Source organism: Manis pentadactyla, chromosome 7, assembly GCF_030020395.1.
Source record: "Manis pentadactyla isolate mManPen7 chromosome 7, mManPen7.hap1, whole genome shotgun sequence".
In the NCBI taxonomy this organism is placed as follows: domain Eukaryota; kingdom Metazoa; phylum Chordata; class Mammalia; order Pholidota; family Manidae; genus Manis; species Manis pentadactyla.
Window position 1 is genome coordinate 97077460 of NC_080025.1, and position 22727 is coordinate 97100186.

General features: G+C 38.6%; 1 protein-coding gene across 1 annotated transcript in view; it reads right to left on the reverse strand.

Annotated features, from left to right (window-relative positions):
- Positions 1–22727, reverse strand: part of IGF2BP3 (insulin like growth factor 2 mRNA binding protein 3) — a 182228-nt gene that overhangs the window by 111520 nt on the left and 47981 nt on the right. The window contains exon 3 of the mRNA XM_036877649.2: positions 19911–19959. Coding sequence (XP_036733544.1) covers positions 19911–19959 — 49 coding nt within the window. The remainder of the gene's footprint in view (positions 1–19910; positions 19960–22727) is intronic.

Genomic DNA, 22727 nt, shown 5'->3' on the forward strand with positions numbered 1-22727 from the left:
GGGGTTTATCTATTTTGTTTATTTTCTCAAAGAACCAGCTCTTGGGTTCATTGATTTTTTTCTATTGTTGTATTCTTCTCAATTTTTATTTCTTCTCTGATCTTTATTATGTCCCTCCTTCGGCTGACTTTAGGCCTCATTTGTTCTTCTCTTTCCAGTTTGAATAATTGTAACTTTAGACTATTCATTGGGACTGTTCTTCCTTCTTTCAATAGCTCTGGATTGCTATATACTTTCCTCTTAGAACTGCCTTTGTTCTGTCCCACAGAATTTGTGGCATTGTGCTGTTGCTGTCATTTGTCTCCTTATATTGCTTGATCTCTGTTATAATTTGGTCACTGATCCATTGATTATTTAGGAGCATGTTGTTAAGCCTCCATGTGTTTGTAAGCCTTTTTGTTTACTTTGCACAATTTATTTCTAGTTTGATACCTTTGTGATCTGAGAAGTTCGTTTGTAGAAATTCAATCTTTTTTAATTTACTGAGGTTCTTTTTGTGGCCTAGTATGTGGTCTATTCTGGAAAATGTTCCATGTGGACTTGAGAAGAATGTGTACCCTGCTGCTTTTGGGTGTAGAGTTATGTAGATGTCTGGTAGGTCCATCTGTCCTACTGTGTTGTTCAGTGCCTCTGTGTCCTTACTTATTTTCTGTCTGGTGGATCTGTCCTTTGGAGTGAGTGGTGTGTTGAAGTCTCCTAAAATGAATGCATTGCATTCTATTTCCTCCTTTAATTCTTATAGTATTTGTTTCACGTATGCTGGTGCTCCTGTGTTGGGTGCATAGATATTTACGATGGTTATATCCTCTTGTTGGACTGAGCCCTTTATCATTATGTAATGTCCTTCTTTATCTCTTGTTACTTTCTTTGTTTTGAAGTCTATTTTGTCTGATACAAGTACTGCAACACCTGGTTTTTTCTCTCTATTGTCTGTATGAAATACCTTTTTCCATCCCTTGACTTTTAGTCTGTGTATGCCTTTGGGTTTGAGGTGAGTCTCTTGTAAGCAGCATATAGATGGGTCTTGTTTTTTTATCCATTCTATTACTCTGTGTCTTTTATTGGTGCTTTCAGTCCATTTACATTTAGGGTGACTATTGATAGATATGTACTTATTGCCATTGCAGGCTTTAGATTCGTGTTACCAAAGGTTCCAGAGTAGCTTCTTTACTATCTAACCGTCTAACTTAACTCTCTTATTAAGCTACTGTAAACACAGTCTGACGATTCTTTATTTCTCTCTCTTTGTATACTTCTCCTCCATTCCTTATACATTAGGTGCTTTATTCTGTATTCTTTTGTGTTTCATTTGACTGCTTTTGTGGATAGTTGATTTTATTTTTTGCCTTTAGTTAGCATTTGGTTTGTTTACTTTCTTTGATGTGTTTTTATTTTCTCTGGTGACATTTGTTTAGCCTTAGGGTTGCTTCCATCTAGAGCATCCCTTTAAAATATCCTGTAGAGGAGGTTTGTGGGAAGCAAATTCCCTCAACTTTGGTTTGTCTGGAAATTGTTTAATCCCCCCTTCAAATTTAAATGATAATCATGCTGGATACAGTATTCTTGGTTCAAGGCCCTTCTGTTTCATTGCATTAAATATATCATGCAATTCTCTTCTGGCCTGTTAGGTTTCTGCTGAGAAGTCTGATGATAGCCTGATAGGTTTTCTTTTGTAGGTGATCTTTTTTCTCTCTCTGGCTGCCTTTAATACTCTGTCCTTGTCTTTGATCTTTGCCATTTAAATTATTATATGTCTTGGTGTTGTCCTCCTTGGGTCCCTTGTGTTGGGAGATCTGTGGACTTCCATCATCTGAGAGACTGTTTCCTTCCCCAGCTTGGGGAACTTTTCAGCAATTATTTCTTCAAAGACACTTTCTATCCCTTTTTTTCTCTCTTCTTCTTCTAGTACCCCTATAATGTGGATATTTTTCCGTTTGGATTGGTCACACAGGTCTCTTAATATTCTTTCATTCCTAGAGATCCTTTTCTCTCTCTCTGCCTCAGCTTCTCAGGATTTCCTGTTCTCTGATTTCTATTCCATTAACAGTCTCTTGCACCTCATCCAGTCTGCTCTTAAGTCCTTCTATTGTTTCATTTCTGTTATCTCCCTCCAGACTTCATCCCTTAGCTCTTGCATATTTCTCTGCAGGTCCATCAGCATGGTTATGACTTTTATTTTGAATTCTTTTTCAGGAAGATTGCTTATATCTATCTCACCAGGCCCTCTCTCTGGGGTTATTTGAGTGATTTTTGACTGGACCAGATTCTTCTGCCTTTTCATGGTGTTAGAAGTGGTCACAAGCAGGTGGCACCTGTGTCAACTGGGAGAACAAAGTCCCTTCCTGCTTCCTGGTCGCCTTGCCCTTCTCCACTGCCTGTGTCAATTACCTGCACACAGGGAGTAGTCTCTGGGATAATCCCCGTGCTGCCATGGGCGGAGCAGCACTTGGGATAGCCTAGTGCTCTGCAGGGGTGGCAGACGCACCAGGTGTATTCTCCTGTGAGAACAGTGCCCCTTCGTGCCTTCTGGACCTTGCTCCAGCTTCTGCTGCCTGTGCCATTTATCTACACACCGGGAGCAGTCTCTGGGATAATCTCTTCAGCTGCCATGGATGAGGTGGCCTTTGGGATATCCTAGGACCCTGTGGGGTGTCATAGATGCACTGGGTGTGTTCTCCTGTGAGAACGGCACCCCTTTGTGCCTTCCGGACTTTGATCCGGCTTCCTCTGTCTGTACTGGGCAGTTGCGCGCTGGCAGCAGCCTCTGGGTCTGTCCTGGTTAGCTGCATGCTAGTCTCTCTGTGTGGTTGCTGTGGGCAGGGCCGCTCTCCGGCTGCTCCACAGCTGTGGCAGGGCAGTGCCGGCCGGGGGGAATGAATGGCAGGCTGCTTACTGCCATGAGGGGCTTCGGGGTTGGGTTACCCCCTACGGTGTTGGGGCGCCTGAAGCTCCTTAAGATTCTCAGCCTGCTGGGCTGAGTGTGCTGGGACTATTTAGTCCAGCTGTTAAGCCCTTGTCTCTTTAAGACTTTTAGAAAGTGACCGCTTTTCTTTTTTCCTAGGGGAGCCAGCTGTCCAGACCTGCTCACAGTCTCCATCTCGGATTTTACTTTTCCATTTCTCTAATATCCAGTACACCATGCAATGTGTGTCTGTGCTCCTGGTGCAGATTACTAGGGCTCGTTAATTAACAGTCCTGTGCTTCCACTCCCTGCCCACTCTGATTCTTTTCCTCCTGCCAGTGAGCTGGGGTGAGGGGAATGCTCGGGTACTGCCGGGTCATGGCTTTGTATCTTACCCTTTTTGTGAGATGCTGAGTTCTCGCAGATGTAGATGTAGCCTGGTTGTTGTACTGTATCTTCTGGTCTCTCTTTTAGGAATAGTTGCATTTGTTGTATTTTCATAAATATATATGGTTTTGGGAAGAGATTTCCGCTGCCCTACTCACGCCACCATCTTGAGCCCCTCTCTCTCAAAGAGACATTTGTATACCCATGTGCACAGCAGCATTATTCACAATAGCCAAAGGTGGATGCAACCCAAGTGTCTATCAACAGATGAATGGATTTTTTAAATGTGGTGTATACATACAATGTAATGTTATTTAGACTTAAAAAGACAATTCTGATACATGCTACACATTGGATGAACCTTGAAGGCATGCTAAGTGAAGTGAGACAGCCACAAAAAAAAACAATATTGTTGATGCCACTCACATGAGTTATCTAGAGTAGTCAAACTCATAAAAACAGGAAGAATGGTGGTTGCCAGGGGCTGGAGGAAGGGGGAAATGGGAAGTTGTTATTTAATGGTGTATAAAATTGCAGTATTTACAGAATCTCTCAGCTGGCCTTACTGTATCTCCATATCAATAAGTGTTTTCAAGGGGTGGAGAGAAGTAGTCCATCTCCATATCAATAAGTAATTACAAGGTAGGTGGGCATATCTGGACCTGCGAGTTTGGTTGTGGCACTTTTTTGCAGTTGGATCAAGAGAGACACAGGCAAGCAGAAGTGGACAACTGCTTGTAGGCAATAAACGGATTTCTCCCACTTTATTTCTGCCTTTGACTGATTTCAGTTTCAAAGGTATTTTGCCCTGGGCTCAGAAGGTGTATTTCTCCTGGAGCTTCGATGGGTAGAGACTTTCAGTTCTGCAAGATGAAAAAGTTCTGGAGGTTGGGTGCCCAACAATGTAAATACACTTAACACTACTGAACAATACACATAAAAAATGGTTAGGATGGTTAAGTTTTAAATTTATTTTACTACAATTAAAAGTCACAATTGCATCTTCCCCACCCCCTAAGTTAATGTGGTGTGAATCTCACAAAAACATATAGGACCTGTTTGCTCCCAGCAGGACTTCTGTGTAGACAGACGTTTTGGTTCTTAAATATAGAAGAAAAGGCAAAGTAACTGGAAAAAACACAACAATACTGAAAAAGAATCAAGGTAGAGGAATAACATCACCCAATTTTATGATTTACTATATAAATATGAAGCCACAAGAGCCAAGAAAGTATAGCATTGGCAAAGGGACAGACAAAAAAACCAACAGACCTTCCGTTCCTGATCCACAATCTGTTTTAGAGTCCACATGGACCCACACGAATAAGGCCAAACAATCTGTGACAAAGATGCAAAAGAAGAGTCTTTTCAACATACTGTGTTGATTTAACTAGCCATCTATATACAAAAAGACAAGCCTCTGTCTAAGCCTGATGTGTTACACAAAAATTAAATAAAAATGCATATAGGTCAAAATGTAAAACTGAAGACTATAAAACTTCACAACAAGAGAAAAGCTTCAACACCTGGATTTAGGGAAAGTTTTTAGACAAGACACTTTAAGTACTATCCATAAAAGGGGGTGGAGCAGGTCTGTAAATAGGATTCCATTAAGATTTAAAACTGTGTTCTGATAAAGATGATGGTGAGAAAACAGAAAGAAAGGCTAGGAGAAAATACCTGCAAATCACATCTTTTACTAAGGATATTTATTCATAATAGATTAAGAACTCTCAAAACTCAATGAAAACAACCCAATTAAGCAGAAAAAACTGTGGACATTTCAAAGAGGATATGCAGAGGTAAGTAGGTACATAAAAAAGACGCTCAACATCATAAACCACTAGAGAAATGTAAATAAAACGAAAATGAGGTATCATTATACATCTATCAGAGCAAATAAAAATAAAAAATATCCCAATGCCAAATGCTGGTGAGGATGCTGACCAACTGGATCACTCATAAATTACTGATGGGACCACAAAGATAGAGCCACTCTGGAGATCTACTATCAGTTTCCTATAAAGTTAGACATATTTACCAGAAGAAGAAAAAATCTTTATTTGTAGGTGTGGGCGGGGAGCATATCACAACACAAAGGTATTATGAAGGTGATTTTGGCGTGACAGAACTATCCTATAACCATCCTATGATGGCGTTACACAAATATATGCATGTTAAAACTGAAAGAACCATATGCCAGAAAAAGGTTGATTTTAATGTATGTTAATTTCAAACAAATTTCGTACCATACTTTATTATAACAAGTTAGTAGGCAGGAAGACATCACAGACGAGATAAGAGTCATAAAAAAAGCCAATGAAACTAACATCTTCCCCCAACCCCTGCCCAAGCCTCTATTCACATACTGTCTTGTCTGAGTCCTTAAGACTGCCTTTTCTAGGATGAACAATCCAGGAGCCCCCAATTTATCTGAATGGCATGCCACCTTCAATTTCAATACTCATTTATTCTGAATTTGAATTTACTTATTCAAATGCAATACTTGATTTCAATACTTATTTATTCTGAAGGATGTTAAAAGAGATTCCTGTCTAGTCATTTATTTGAATCCAACTTAGTATTGCATGCTTTCTTGACCACCAACCTTAAGTAGTTTATTTTCTTTTTTAAAATCAGGCCTATTTCCCTTCATCTTCCTGGACTCAGTAACTTATCTGTATTTTGGTTCCCTATCAAATGATCCCTATAATTACCCTTAAAATACATTCAATCTGAGCTTCTAATAAAACTACTAAAATCTCTTCATAGAGAAGGTATAGGATCTCAATGGTGAAAACATGAGACCCACTAAATAAGATACAAAAAAAGTTACCCACAAGCCCACCATCACTTAGTATTTTGATTTTTCCTCTTCTGCTACTTGTCACTTTACATGTGTTCTTAAATGGTTTATGTAAGTTGAATGCTCTGAATTTTTTCAACATTTTAAAATAGTCAAATCATTTTCTCAAGTTTCAGTTTCACAGTGGTAATGCATTACTCACTGTAAAACAAAAAAGTTTGACACACAAATGTCCCAAGAATTACAGGCTAACCCTCCAACCTCATTTTGATATTTGAGTTTGATCAAATATTGTTTGTTTGATTATTTACATCATTATGTTAAGAGAACCAAATTCACATTGAATTCACATTGAATTTGGTTTAACTACTCTCTGCTTATGTAGCTTTACAAGAAGCAAAAACTTAAATTGGGACTGGGAATATTGTTCTATTTAAATATACTGTTTCCAAAATAGAAAGAAGCAGAGGGGAAGAACATGGGAGGGGGAGAAGCTCTGTGCCCTTTCCCACATGCATCTCTTCCATTTAGCTGTTCTGAGTTGTATCCTTCACAATAAATTGGTAATAGTCAAGTGCTCCCCTGAGTTCTGTGATCCATTCTAGTGAATTATCCAATAGGGGGTATGGATGGACATGGGATGCACTGCATGGGACCTTCCAAGTTTTTGGTCTGTCAGGCACAAGGGTAAGTGGCCTGGGTTCACCACTGCACCTGGCACCTGAGGTGGGGGCAGTCCTGAGACGGAACCCTCAACCTCCGGAGTCTGACACCAAACCAATAGTTAGTGCAGAACTGAACTGAGTTGTAAGACACCTAGTTGGTGTTGGAGAGCTGGAGCAGCAATGTTGTAGAAGTTACCAAGCCAAGTGTTGTAATTAAAAATGACAGATGCCCAACCTCTCTCGATGTTCTTAATCAAGCTGACAAGCCTCTTGTTTCACACTTAGAATACCACTTGGCACAGAAAACAGCAAGGATATATAAAGGTAAGTGTTCTGAGGGCTCCTGAGGGTTTAGAACATAAAGATCTATCCATCCCATGCAGGAAAAAGACTGCATTTAAATAGGCTTTTTAAAAGCTACTTTGCTTGTTTGGCTATTTAGCCATTGGGTAATTTTATTTTATTCCCACCCCCAAGTTGTTAACTTCTTTTCCTCCCAGCCTTTATTCATGAGATCACCTTACTCCTAACTGCCAATCTCAACTTTGAGGCAGTATAAGAATCATGGAAAAGCTCTGCCTGAAACACAAATGAGAGAGTTATTTAGTAATTATTTCTTCTTGCATCTGCCATGAGTGCAAACGAATACTAGAAAAACCAAAGGCCTCTCTTTTTACAGCCTTTCCTGTTTACAACTTTAATCTGTGGTTGGTGGTGATTTAATCTAATTCAAACAGAAAGGACCAACTGTTTTCACTTGAAGAGTTTATGGGACTCACTTACAGATTATGAAATGTAAAGAGCAATTTCACAAGCTGGCACTAACACAGAATCCTAAAATTAGTGCTCAGCCACTTCTAAAGATAGTTTCAAAGCTTGAGAATACAAAGCAGGAGCCGTCCATGGACCCCCTCAGAGGGTGCTTGTGTCTACATGCCGTTTCCTCCATTTGCACACAGTAAGATGCATAAAACAGCTGACTTATGACTGAATCCTCTACAGAGTGAGGACCATGTGTACAGAAAAGAACATCAAAGGAAGCACGGGGTGGGCGTAGACAAGGCCCTAAGGGCACTTGGTGTCTTGTGCCAAGAGGCAAAAGGGAGAAAGAGAATCAAGTATAACCTAAAGGTGAAGCCCACGTAACTAAGCACTACTAAGATTCAGAGAAAGCAAAGCAATGATTCAAGAGGGAAAGAAATTTGGTTTTAGATGCCTTATGATCAAAGGACAGTCAAATGAATGTTTGCATTAAGCAGGAAGCAAAAAACTAGTATAAACAAGTAGAATTTCCAACAGAGAAAAAACAAAAAGTAAATTAACAGAGAAATGTTCATGTTTACAAATGAAGTCCATGTCGGAGAGTAACACAGAGGAGCAGCCATGACTAAAACCTGCAGTGAGGGCATCAACATTGCCAAGCCAATGGACAACGAAGGGAAGGACGATAGATTCAGTACCAAGAGGAGTATGATCACACTGTGATCTCCAGGCACCACTCCTCAGAGACTGGGCTGATTCTACTTTGGGAACAGAATGTTGCTTGTTCCCAGATAAACCTCGAATTCCTAAACCAAAACTCAAGGAAGCTACCAACTAATTTTTTCAACATTTTAAAATAGTCTATCAACAGTGAGGTGGCATCAAAAACAGCACTGGCACTGTCTTAAAGAAGTTTCCACAGGCCACTCACGATAGAATTATTTGAGTATCAATATGAATGATTCCAGTAATTCTGAAACCCAATTATGTTTAAACCTATGAGCTTATAATTGTACACACAAAAACTCCCTGGTTTAAAAAAAAAATTGACTGGTCATCCTTTTAGGATGCCAAGGTGCCCATATTTATAAGGTAGAGAATAAATGAAAAGAATCAAGCACTTTTCCTGTGTCTCTCTTTTCAAACTTTATACCTCAGAGTGATGAAGTAATTGATGAGGACACGTTCCTCTTTACCAATGCATTCCAAATAACAAATGAAGCAAGTGTAGAATTGGAATATCCTGAAGCCGAAGACCTGAATGCAAGTCATGAAACCATAAAACTCTTAGAAGAAAGCATAGGCAAAACTCTCTTGAATATAAACATGAGCAACTTTTTCATGAACATATCTCCTTGGGCAAGGGAAACATAAGCAAAAATGAACAAGTGGGACTACATCAAATTTAAAAGATTCTGTACACAAAGTACACCATCAGTAGAACAAAAAGGCATCCTACAGTACGGGAGAATATATTCATAAATGACATATCCAATAGGGGTTAACATCCAAAATATATAAAGACTTCACATGCTTCAACACCCAAAAAAAACAAATAACCCAATTAAAAAATGGGCAGAGGATCTGAACAGACACTTCTCCCAACAAGAAATTCAGATGGCCAACGGACACATGAAAAGACGTTCCACATCACTAATCATCAGAGAAATGCAAATTAAAACCACAGTGAGATATCACCTCACACCAGTTAGGATGGCCAACATCCAAAAGACAAACAACAACAAATGTTGACAAGGATGTGGAGAAACGGGAACCCTCCTACACTACTGGTGAGAATGTAAATTAGTTGAACCATTGTGGAAAGCAGTATGGAGGTTCCTCAAAAAACTCAAAATAGAAATACCATTTGACCCAGGAATTTCACTCCTAGGAATTTACCCTAAGAATTCAGGAGCCCAGTTTGAAAAAGACATATGCACCCCTATGTTTATTGCAGCACTATTTACAATAGCCAAGAAACGGAAACAACCTAAGTGTCCATCAGGAGATGAATGGATAAAGAAGATGTGGTACATGACACAATGGAATATTATTCAGCCATAAGAAGAAAACATATCCTACCATTTGCAACAACACAGATGGAGCTAGAGGGTATTATGCTCAGTGAAATAAGCCAGGTGGAGAAAGATAAGGACCAAATGATTTCACTCATCTGTGGAGTATAAGAACAAAGAAAAAAACTGAAGGAACAAAACAGCAGCAGAATCACAGAACCCAAGAATGAATTAACAGGTACCAAAGAGAAAGGGACTGGTGAGGGGGCGGCAGATAAGGGGATTAAAGGGCATTACGATTAGCACACATAACGTAGGGGGGGCATGGGGAAGGGAGTATATCACAGAGAAGACAAGTAGTGACTCTACAGCATCTTACTACGCTGATAGACACTGACTGTAATGGGGTATGTGGTGGGGACCTGATAATGGGAGGAATCTAGTAATCACAATATTGCTCATGTAATTGTTTATTGATGATACCAAAAGAAAAAAGAAAGCCAGGCAGAGAAAGACAAGTACCAAATGATTTTACTCATCTGTAATGTATAACAAAGCAAAAACTGAAGGAACAAAACAGCAGCAGACACAGAGAACCCAAGAATGGACTAGTGGTTACCAAAGGGAAAGGGACTGGGGAAGATGGGTGGGAAGGGAGGGATAAAGGGAATAAGGGGTATTATTATTAGTGCAGATAATATGTGGGGGTAAGGGGGCAAGGGGAAGGGAGTATAGTACAGAGAAGACAAGTAGTGATTCTATAGCATCTTACTACGCTGATGGACAGTGACTGTAATGGGGTATGTGGTGGGGGCTTATAATAGGGGGGAATGTAGTAACCACAATGTTGCTCATGTGAAACCTGAGCATAAGATTGTCTATCAATGATATCACCTCACACCAGTAAGGATGGCTACCACCAAAAGACAAACAACAACAAATGTTGGCAAGGTTGTGGAGAAAGGGGAACCCTCCTACACTGCTGGTGGGAATGTGAATTAGTTCAACCATTGTGGAAAGCAGTATGGAGGTTCCTCAAAATGCTCAAAATAAGACTTACCATTTGACCCAGGAATTCCACTTCTAGGAATTTACCCTAAGAATGTAGCACTCCAGTTTGAAAAAGACAGATGCACCCCTATGTTTATCGCAGCACTATTTACAATAGCCAAGAAATGGAAGCAACCTAAGTGTCCATCAGTAGATGAATGGATAAAGAAGATGTGGTACATATACACAATGAAATATTATTCAGCCATAAGAAGAAAACAAATCCTACCATTTGCAACAACATGGATGGAGCTAGAAGGTATTATGTTCAGTGAAATAAGCCAAGTGGAGAAAGACAAATACCAAATGATTTCACTCATCTGTGGGGTATAAGAACAAAGGAAAAACTGAAGGAACAAAGCAGCAGCAGAATCACAGAACCCAAGAAGGGACTAACAGTTACCAAAGGGAAAGAGACTGGGGAGAATGGGAGGGTAGGGAGGGATAAGGGCGGGGAAGAAGAAAGAGGGTATTATGATTAGCATGTATAATGTGGGGGGTGGGGGAAAGGGGAGGGCTGTACAACACAGAGAAGACAAGTAGTGATTCTACAACATTTTGCTATGCTGATGGACAGTGACTGTAATGGGGTTTGTGGGGGGGACTTGGGGTAGGGGAGAGCCTAGTAAACATAATGTTCTTCATGTAATTGTAGATTAATGATAACAAAAAAAGGGGGGGATTACTCCCTGGTAGGATAAAAGTAACTGCAAATCAACGATTTATGCATGCTTTTACATATCCTTAATTTTGATCTTTTAAAGGGTGTCGGATGATCAGCTATGGAAGTACATTTTTCTGATAGTATTTCTTTCTCTTAAGAAAAGCAGTTCCTGTGTGGTGATCTCCAATAGGTTCTTCACAGTGGTATAAAGGTCATATCAAAGTGTGGACAAAGGGTTTGTTTGTGTTTATACAGAGGATCAAAGCCTAATTTGGCTACCCAGAAAATGAATTAAGATACAATATGAAGAAGAATTTCCAACATCAACATCCTCTGGAAGAGTCATTCCAGAAGATGATCATCAAAAAAATTCAACAAAGATCCTGGCGCTGCTGCAGTTGTAGCTGCATTCACCCGGCTGGTTCCTGGACTTGCCGTTGGAATGCAGGAGATATCTAAGCTGGCCTGTGCATACAGTAAAACAACAAATTTGACTGGTTCTATATTGTCGGAACTCAACCAAGAATTAGAAGTGTGAGTTGCAGTGCTCCAAAATCGTGCGACTATAGACTATCTACTGTTAAAAGAACATAATGGATGTGAACAGTTCCCAGGAATGTGTTGTTTTAATTTGTCTGATTTTTCTCAAACTATTCAATTTCAGTTAGACAATATCCATCATATTATTGATAAGTTTTCACAAATGCCTAGGGTACCTAACTGGTTTTCTTGGTTTCACTGGATATGGCTGGTAATTGTAGGCCTGCTTTTGTTATGTATCTGTATTCCTATTCTGTTAATGTGTGTACACAATTTAATTAGTAGTTTGTTAAAACCTATACATGCTTATGTTACTCTACAAGAAGTTATGTCAAAGAAATAATCAATCTTCCCATGTCTTCTTCCGTCTGCTACTTCTATAGCTTTTCTTCTTCCTTCCTAATTACAACCCTTTAGTAGAATTAGTGCCTCATATCGAAAATTACCGAGTATCATAATTCTTCCAATTGGTAAAGATACCTCAAGACAAATGCTGGGCATAGAAGCCACAGGGCATAAATCTGTAAAGAAGTAAAAAAATAACCTTTTCAAAGAATACTGCTTCTCTCTCACTTACCAAGTTTACATTTCCCTGTATGGCCCCAGAAGATGGCTGGTTAGCCAGAGACAGGTAAGATTCCTCAAGGGAGGAACAACCTAAGATAGGCACAGTTGCAGGGGGAACATCAGGTGAGAAATTGGGGATCAACAGAGGTGAGGCCTAGAACCTCACCCCCCATTTTGAGAGAAATCTTCTGCATCTGTGGATGTTTTGTTGCCATTGTCTAGCTTGGATTAATACTTAGTCTATAGGCACAGACCTGATCATCTACATTTGCCCTCTTACAGCACTAAATTATGTTTTCTACCTTGATCTTGCATCTACCTACCACTTCAGCATTTTAATAAAAAAAAAAATAAGGGAGAAATGTGGGATTCACATATGAATCAAGTATAAAAATCAAATGAATCATATCTGACTTGATTGTTTATAGTTCATGATACATGATCAAAACCAAAAGTTTCTGTGATATGACTGCCCTGGCCTTGCACTGTTCACCATGTAAGAACTTACTATGTAAGAACTTGTTCAACATGTAAGAACTTGTTCGTTATGCTTCAGAAGATTGGAGACTGTTGAGAATTAGGCTTGGGGTTGATTAATGATTGCGCATTGAGTCCCCTATACAAAATTTTATTGTTGTTAACAACCATTTGATCAATAAATATGAGAGATGCCCTCTCAACAACAAAAAAGATTGTCTATCAATGATACCTTAATAAAAATATGTAATATATACCCTGCAACCACACAGTAATCAATCTAAGCAAAGATCAATGATATTTCACACCACAGAGACAGACATATAGCTCCTGATGGAGGAATACGTAACCACCTACTACTTTGTCTTGTCCAAACAAAGTAAAAGTGAACATGAATCTAATCCAAGTCCCACAAAAGTCAGAATAATGTTAATATCACACATGGATGTAGCTCACCAAAATAAAAATGTGGAACATTCTATAGAACAAATAAACCAACTTCATAATACACTGTACCCAGAAAGGGGGGAAGCATGGGGCCTATTAATTAAATGTCTTGAAAAAGATCTTGTTTGAATTCTAACACAACAAAGTCATTTTTTAAAGTTGACATAATCAAGGAAATATGTTCAGATTTTATATTTGAGAATTACTATTAATTTAACATGCATATTTTTAAGACTGTTATTGGCTGAACTGTATCCCCCCAAAACACATATGATGAAGTCTAAACTGCAGTACCTCAGATCATGACAATATTTGGAAAGAGGGTCTTTACACTGACTGGTAATCAAGTTAAAATTAGGGTGGGCCCTAATCCATAACTGGTGCTCCTACAAAAAGGAGAAATTTGGACACACACACAGTGAGACTGCCACAAGAAGACTGCAATCAAACTGCCACTAGCCAAGGAATTACCAGGAGAGGCTTGAGCAAATCCTCCCCTCCCAGTCCTTAGAAGGAGGCAAATGCACAGACACTTTATTATCAGACTTCTAGCCTCCAGAACTGTGGGATAAAAAGTTTCTGTTGTTTAAGCCACCCACTTTGTGCAGCCCCAGAACACTAATACAGGGATGTTATCTTTGAGAGATACAAACAGCAGTATTTACTAAATGAAGTGATAAGATTTGCTTCAAAATAATCTGGGAAGGGTGAAGAGGGTAGAGTTATAAACAAACCAAGACGGACTGACCACATCTTGACAGTGGCTGAAACTGAGTGTCATTGTATTAGCCTCTCTGTTCTTGTTTATGTTTGATATTTTTTATAATAAAAGGTTTAAATCAAGGGTATGGAGACCTCTGAGACGACCATCTCAGAAGAACAATGGCAGCACAGGACAAAAGTCTAGACATCATAGTGCAAGGGCCTGGTCAGCACCTGGAGGCGGCAGCGTGGGACCGGAAATACCTGCTTCATTATGGGTCACAGGCACTGTGTTACTCCCCTGCACAACTTTCACCATATTATTTCTAATGAGGCAAAGTCTGACCCATTTGACAATAAAGAACTCTGTTGTCCACAGTTCTCTAAAAGGAAGAGTTTACCAGTAACTTCCCCAAGTCCTCTATTCAACCCCATTCATCACTCATAATCGTGTATTTCCTACACACCTGGGGAAGATACAGTTTCTATTGGGTTCACAGTCAAACTTTCAGAGGCATGCTGAAAGCAAATAATGACAATTACAAGAAATAGAAACTTAACCTTTCAGGGGAAGTTTTCTGTTTGGGTAACCTGATTAAGAAAAACTTTACCACTTTTCAGCCTCATTACACTGGGTGAGTTACTTCACCTCTCTGGACCTCAGTTGCCTCAACTATAAGGTGGGGGACACAGGACTGTTGTGAAGACGCAATGGGTTAATTCAGTGCATGCACATAAATGCTCAGCAGGTGTCAGCTATTTTTGGCCCAGTGCTCAAGAATCAGGCTGTGGTGAGGAAAGATCACCTATCTGTGTCAACGGTCTCCTCAAACTGCCTATTACAGTCCTTCAAAATTTGGTGAAGATAAATTACCTCAAACTACCATATACAAATTCACTGATGCAACAGAGAATTTTCAAACAGTCCTACAAAACCTCACCAGGGGCTTCCCTGGGGGCCAAGGAAAGCCAGCAGGGCTCTGTGCCACTTTTGAATAGCTCTGCGACTATCTATACTGACACACCAGGCTTCTGCCATAACATCTCCTTGGAAGAAAAATTCTGGAAATTCCTCCACACCCCAGAACACTCTGTTTATCTGCTACTATATTTACAACTCCAAGACGTCTGCTGCAAAAGGCAATCTTTACATGGTTATTTCTAATATTCAACATCAATGCCTCCTGTGACTTCTACTCAGTTCACAGTTAATGGCAACCCCACTGTTCCCTTTACATTGCTGATTATACTTAAATGCTTTGGTCTCACCCAGTTTCTGTTTGGCATTAACTCATGTATCCATCATGGACCAAACAGCATCTGACCTTAGTGTCAACAGGAATCAGCACTTGGAGAGGTGAAGATGAATGACAGTTTCTGTCTTTAAGACATCAGCACCCACTACACACTTCACCTGACAGAGTCCATGACCCTTGCCTAAATCTCTTCACACTTGAAAACCATCCCACCTCCCCCAAGTCTCCCAGTTCTCAGCACACATTCATCCTAGGAGGACTATGAGGGTTCTCTCTTTGAGCAATTTCATATTAACTATGCCATCATTTTATTTCCCCGTTAGACTAGATAACATGGCGTCACTGCTTTTTCACTTACTTCTTACTTCTTTCTGAAGAGACTTCTTTGGTTTCCCTTCTGCCAGAACCTAGCTTAACGATGTTGCTATTTCTCCTTAGCAGTGCAGCCACAGGGAGGTCTCCTGCAATCACCCTTTCTTACTATTATTCATAGTCCATATGAAAAGAAAAACAACAGACTTCACTGAGATGTTACCTGCTTTAAGAAGCTGTTACAAATCTTATGGCTATTTCTGACCTCTACAAATCACTCTCCTTAAGCACTCTTCTAAGTATTATGTAGATGATACAATTTTAAGTACTTGCCTCATCTCACTAGAAAATGTCCATTTCCTGAAGTTTCTACCTTATATTTGTTAAGGTCTGAAATGGGGTCATCTTTCTCAAGCTTTAGTCCTTCTACCAGAGAGATGACATGATTGACCTTAGTATAATTTAGAGGGAAGTTCTGCTGCCTCTCTCTCTACTACATCTTAATACTAATGCAACATTCCCCACTACCAGATTACAAAGGAATAAACTTCTTTTAATCATGAAGGAAGCTAAGGGCTTTCTAACATTCTCTATACTATGCTCTATAACATCTGGAGAAGTCAACTTTCTCCAGACTAGTTACTAGGATCTGTGTTCAGAACTAACAAGCCAAGTGCTAAACCCACCATTCTGTCTGGGCGACCCTACGGTGAGCCTTCTAAGATGTTCCATGTGATCCACTTACTTCCAAAAATGGCTGCAAGCTCAGAAAGAAACACCAAAAGAACTTTCAAAAAGAAATCAGGGAGGTAACTTTAGAAAAAAGCAACAAATTTTTATGTTGCAATTTCCAACTTATAGCTTTGGTCTTTCATTTTTAATATACTGGTTACTTGCTTTCCATGTCAAGAATGAGTGACCAAGTCAAGAATGTCAGAAGCTTGGACTCAATCTGAGCATGCTTTATTTAGAAGAATCCCCCTTTACTCCCCTCTGTTTAGCCCAGGAGAGAGCTTCTGCTTCCTTTACTCAGTCACAAAAAACTATACACATGGCAGAAACATGTCTTACACTGCAAAAACCTCTTCAGAGTTTCCTCCTGAGACACTCATCTTCCCAGTTCAATTAAGTCCAGGTAAAATTGGGTATCCAGTCCTTAAGGTAAAGTAAACATACATTCTGGTTTCTCTACCAAGATTATGATTTGAAAGTACGCATTTCTCATTAACTATTTATCAGACCACATTCAAATCTTTGCCTTAGAAAACACAGTGGCTCCAGCCAAGGGCAACGTCAGGGCCCCATCAGATGTGGATCTTTAGGATACACACAACTAACTGTAGCTCAGTCTGTTTTCCCAGACAGTAAACTCTGTGGAAACATCATTCTACTTTTATCACCTGACTCCAAAATGAGAACCTAGCTTACCCTTTACTCTAGGACACTTCATTTACATAATTAATGATCTCACATTTCCTTCAGGGAAAGTACTCAGGTTCAACATTTTGTGATTACTTATTAGGAATTTTGATTAATCTGACTGGAGGGCATTAGTAAGATAAGATTAGGAAAAACTCTCTTGGAGAAATCCTTTCATAAGGCTTTGGCAATTTGTATTTTTTTAAATGCAGAAAGATACTCCTTAAATTTAGGAAGATCTGAGACACTGAGTAAGGTGAAAGAAAAGTATTCACAAAGGTGTTTAAAGTCCGGTGTTCTGCGGGGGCCCTATCACTACCCCACCTCTGTGTTTTTGATCCATTATGTTCCCTTAAATCCGTATCACACGTGTTCTCCTCCCTCTGGGCATCTGAAGATCCATATCTGCTGGCCATCAGGACTGTCCCCAGAGGAGCCCTTCTACAGTTCTGGTCACATCAAAAATCGACTCAAGTACATCTGGCAAGGGGGTGGGAGGTGAAAGAGAAACAGCTTCCTCTAGTTGCCTTCTATATAACGGGAGAAGACGCACTGCCTATGTCTAGCAGCAGGTCCTTCAACCCCTATATCTTTATCTGCCAAACACACTTGAGCAGTGAAACATTTAGCCAATCCAATGCCCGTAAGTGCTCTATGATCATCCAGAACTGGATGGTTAGACATCACGTAACCACTGCTTGACATACACAGCATGCAAGGTGTGCCAAGACAACCTGAGAGGAATCCCCTCCTAACCGTTACAAGTATTATAAAGATACTTGTAAGGAGTATCTTTCTGCATTAAAAAAAAACTGAATTGCCAAAGCCTTATGAAAGGATTTCTCCAAGAGAATTTTTACTAATCTTGTCTTACTAGAAATACAGCATCATTTAAGTTGTGCCTCTGTCTTCCATTCTTCCATTACTTCTTTCAAATTCAAAGTTGGATGGAAACTGAATCCTGTCAAATCCCTATTTTATAGACAAGAATATGTCAATTGGGTTGCTATATATTTCCCATTTCATCAAATCAGGAGGGACATAATGTCTGGCCATTCCACTTTCAGTGAATCTAAGACTAATGGATGTACTCAAACTCTAATCCCTCTATTATAAAAAGAGTCTGGACATTAAAGTGCAAAATTATCACTGTGTATGATAAGGCTTCTGCACAAGACAGCCAGTTCACTAAGTGTATACAAATAAAAGTGATTCCTCTAAAAAAGGAAGTAACAGATGGTGTTCATTCAAGTATTCAAAGAAAAGAAACATCCCAATAGCTCATCCTGCTCCTGACAAACCCTCAATAAATGTTTCTGTTCTTCAGTATTTGAAATAATCATTAAACATTTTTAAAGGTCAAGAGTTTCAACATTTAGTTCTAAGCATTTTACAGTTCAGTGTGTGTTCTTGCTTAATTCTTTGAATCCTGCATGCCTTATTTGCTCATCTGAAGTGAACATAACCTCATTAACTTCATCTTACCTCAGAGGACTATGGGGACTAGGGGGGAAGGTAAACTGAGATATAAAAGTTAAGAAGTTAGACATGGCAGATAAAAATTTATTCTCATGAGTTAAATTTTATCCAGAAAGAGGAAGAATGAAATACTCTAAAAGCTTAAGAAGTCACCCAAAATATAACAGACTAAATGCTTGAGAACCCACTATAATCTAAATTTGAAGAGATACTATAAATTAAATGAAACAGCCACTCACCTGCAGCTGATATGCTAGTATCCTATTAATTCACTTACTTAAAATTGGCTGTTATTATTTGACTATTTCATTGGAAGCTACATTACACTAGCTACAGTTCCCAGACAGAAAATAATATTTAACACAGCCCATGTTAAAATAAGGGGATCAAACCAGTAATTTTGATACCGTAACACCTGATTCAAGGACCCATCCTCCAAGCTACTGAATTCCCTAAACAAATGTCAATCTAAAACAGGGAAAATGCATTGAGTTTAATCTTGTAAGTCACTATTTCCATCTATGAAAGTATACTTTACATACATTATATAACTTAGAAAACACTCAGCACATACCAAAGAACCAACTCCTCCTGCAAAGACTAAACTAAATAATCTGAAAAGAAATACTATGTAAAATATTCTGAGATTAAATGATTTGTTATCAACTGGGACCTTGGAGAATCAGACCTCTGATCAACTTCCCTCAACTCACCACAAAAGAAACATTTTAACCACACTTTGCATTTTGATGGAGGTTCTGGTGTAGTGATTCATCAAATGTCATTTTAGAAGACTAATGCAAAACACACAAAGCTGGTTACTCTTGATTTTTATATTAGAAATACATAAAAGCTGAGCAGTTATCCCTCACACCACCTCTCCAAAGCAGGTTTTAAGAACTTTCAGGTTCCATTATCTGAAGGTCAACATTGTCTTTTCTCTCTTCAACCAAATTCTCACCATGACATTGTTGTGCTTTGCAAATTGCTGATGTAGGCTATTCAACTGCGCTACTTTGTGTTTTTAAAAAGTCACTACAGTGCCACCATCTGAGCAAAAGAAAGCAGAGTAACATTTTTAAATAAAGCACAGGTAGCAGGTATTTGTCATTTAAAACTTGCCAAGGAGGGAACTTCATATTTAAATACAACTGGCAAACTCAACCAGAGAAAGATCTCGGCAATGTTCTGTTGAGATGAGACCAAATGAGAAGATCACACAGTTATCTGAGACTCTATTTCAACTTTTCTTTTTAAGTATCTCAAAGAGCAGATTTTTAAAAGACATAGTGTGCTTTTACAAAGAAAAGCCTGCAGCAAGACACAGACCATAAAAGAGAGAAGGATTTTGTGTTCTAGCAAAACCAAGAGTTGGAGGAAGGAGAAAAACCTTGGGGAAAAAACTAACTTTTTTTAGGTTTAGATACTGAAATCTTAATTTTAAATATAGAAATTCTTACCTCCCACTGTAAGTGAGGTGGAATATTTCGTATCTGAAGTTTCCGAATCCTGCAGAAGAATTAAAATGTTTTTTTAAAAGAAAAAAATATATAAAAGCAAAAGACATTAATAGTCAACATGGATGTTTAGAAACTACTCAGAATATCAATCTTACATTAACAAAAAACCAATAGCTAATAAGAAAATGCAACCCAAGAAGGAAAAAGGAGCCGAAGTTAACCCCAGGTGCATTTTGAGATCATTTGGAGATCCAGCATCATTGGTTTGTTATGGCTTATTATAAAAGCCACTAAAGTTAGCAGATACAATGTTTGAAAATCATTTCATCTGATGACTATATTCTAAGTTTAAAGGTTTTCGCCTCAAATTAAGCATGGGAGGACATAAAGCCCCCATGCAGATGTTTCTCATCTACGATCACAGCCATGGGGTTCCTGGGTAGCATTCAGGGACCTTGGTTGGGGGATGGGGAAATCACCTGTTTACTTTCACTAACCACTAACCAAAATTTAGCACCCCATTCAATTATAAATGTCGCCGTTAAACCACAGAAGAATTACCCCATTTTTATTTTTGACATCAATATAAATCAGGTATTTTTAAATCATAGTAACTTGTTGCAGATCCTTAAACATTATCTACACTTATCACTGTGAAATTTAGATGTACTGCTAGAACTCTAAACTTATTAAGAAGTACACATTACTATGAGTTTTAACATTTTGCTGTCTTTCAAAATAATTGATTTCCTTTATAAGCCTATGTATTTTATGAATTTAAAAGCATCCTAAGAGAGCCATACATTTCAGGCTGCCAAAGAATACCAAAGTACAGAAAACATTAAAAATTCCTCACCTTAATTCAAATGCCCACAGATATAATCATAAAATATATATAATATACATATTATATATGATAATACCTATTACAATACATATATTTCCCTCTTCTTCAACACTGTCAGAGGGAGGGAGGGGTAGTAGAGAAGGAGGGAGGAAGTAAGGAAGGGACATTTATTATGTGAGATTGTGCTATGGATGCCACACACCAATCACCTCCTTGGAAGAGAAAAGAACTTAGAGTCAACTAGCTACTGAAAAGGGGGAGTGAGGGAAGGAAGAGAGGGAGGAAGGAAGGAAGACTAGCAACTGGGCTGACATCTCAAGTGAACTAATCAAACTACTTCACATCTAGAATTAGAATTATATTTAATTTCCCTGTTTCCAGGTCAAATAATCTACTTATTTTGAAGTACCACAGAAAAACAGCAGCTTAGACTGGATTTATAGCCTAGACTTCTGTATTTTCCACTTCCCCGAAAACACAAGAACAAATGCCACAGATACTGCCTATCCCTTAGGGAACTCTAAAGAACATGTAGATTAACCAAACTCAGGTACATCCTGTTTGTAATAATAAAACACAGGAGGAAGAAAGAAGCATTTTTACATTATTTTTATGAGACAATAAAACACAAAGCACAATTTTCAGGGACAATATACCAAAGAAATGGTATAACAATGTCAATTTAAGAAACAAAATTTTCAAACACTACTTAGTCTCAAAATTTACACATGAAACACTAGACTGGGATTTATTTCAAAATAATTCATGTGCTAATAATGGTTAAAGTTGCAGGATGCATACTATATGTCTGCTTTTGTAGCTTTACACTTTCTATAAAACCCTTAAAAAAACCCTAATAAAAAGATTTCTAATATATAGATTTCAAAACTGCTATGTATTGCTCTAGCTAGCAGAAAAGTCACTCACATCATGTAATTATTTGCCCTGGATAACCAAGGAAGAATTATTACTACACATATGCAAGTACTAATTTGTTGTAATCAAGCATCTGACACAGTAAGAAATAGCTACACAGTGTTAAGAAACTAAGTATTTCATCCCCACTGTACTCATTTTTCCAGGCATATTACTGAAAATTTTTCCCAAAGTACACATGTGAAAGTACATATAGAGTTCAAGTCAACTATCAGGTGATAATTCATATTACAAAAACAAATACCACTACACATGGCTCCCAAGAAATTCTTTAAATAGAACACCATCATTTCTACATTAGAAGTCATCTATTAGTCATGTTTGCCCAACACATTCTTCAAAATGTACATCCAACACCCACGTACTAACCGGAAGTTATTCCACAATAAATTTTTTCCATAAATGGTTGTCTCGTTTCCATTATCTGATTCTCTCAAGTTTCATTTTAGACAAACTATCAGGATTATTTTCATACAGCTAGTGTTTTGACATCTACAATTGTTCTTCCCAGTGTAAACTGACTTTACACAGCAGTTTCCCCTCTGGCTCCTAACCCCGTGCTCCACTCTTACCAGTACAAGAGCCAAAAGGATCAATAATGAGACCAGGGAAAGGCATGAATTCTAATCACCCAGCACATAAACACAAACTTTTGAAAAGTACTTGAGAAAAATCTATCCCACTCAGCTGTATTTATCATGTTGGCTGAACACAATTAAAACACTATCACCTGATTCACTGACCTAACTCCCATTCAAGCTTTTAGAATTAGGTCACAATTAGGTCTGATGCTAAATACTTAAAAGTCAAGAAAACAGATTGATATTTGTTTCTACCAAATGATTACAAAATCATTAAAGTTGGATTTAACTATGAGCAAAGTAAGGTGGTGTTTTGCCTCTTCCTGAAAAACACCAAAATAGGAGACACACTCCATAAGAGCAGGGAGTAATTACAATTAGACTGTCTCATTCACTTTTGCATTTAGAGCCTGGAACAGTGCTCAGCAACTTAGAAGCACGCAACTGATAGTT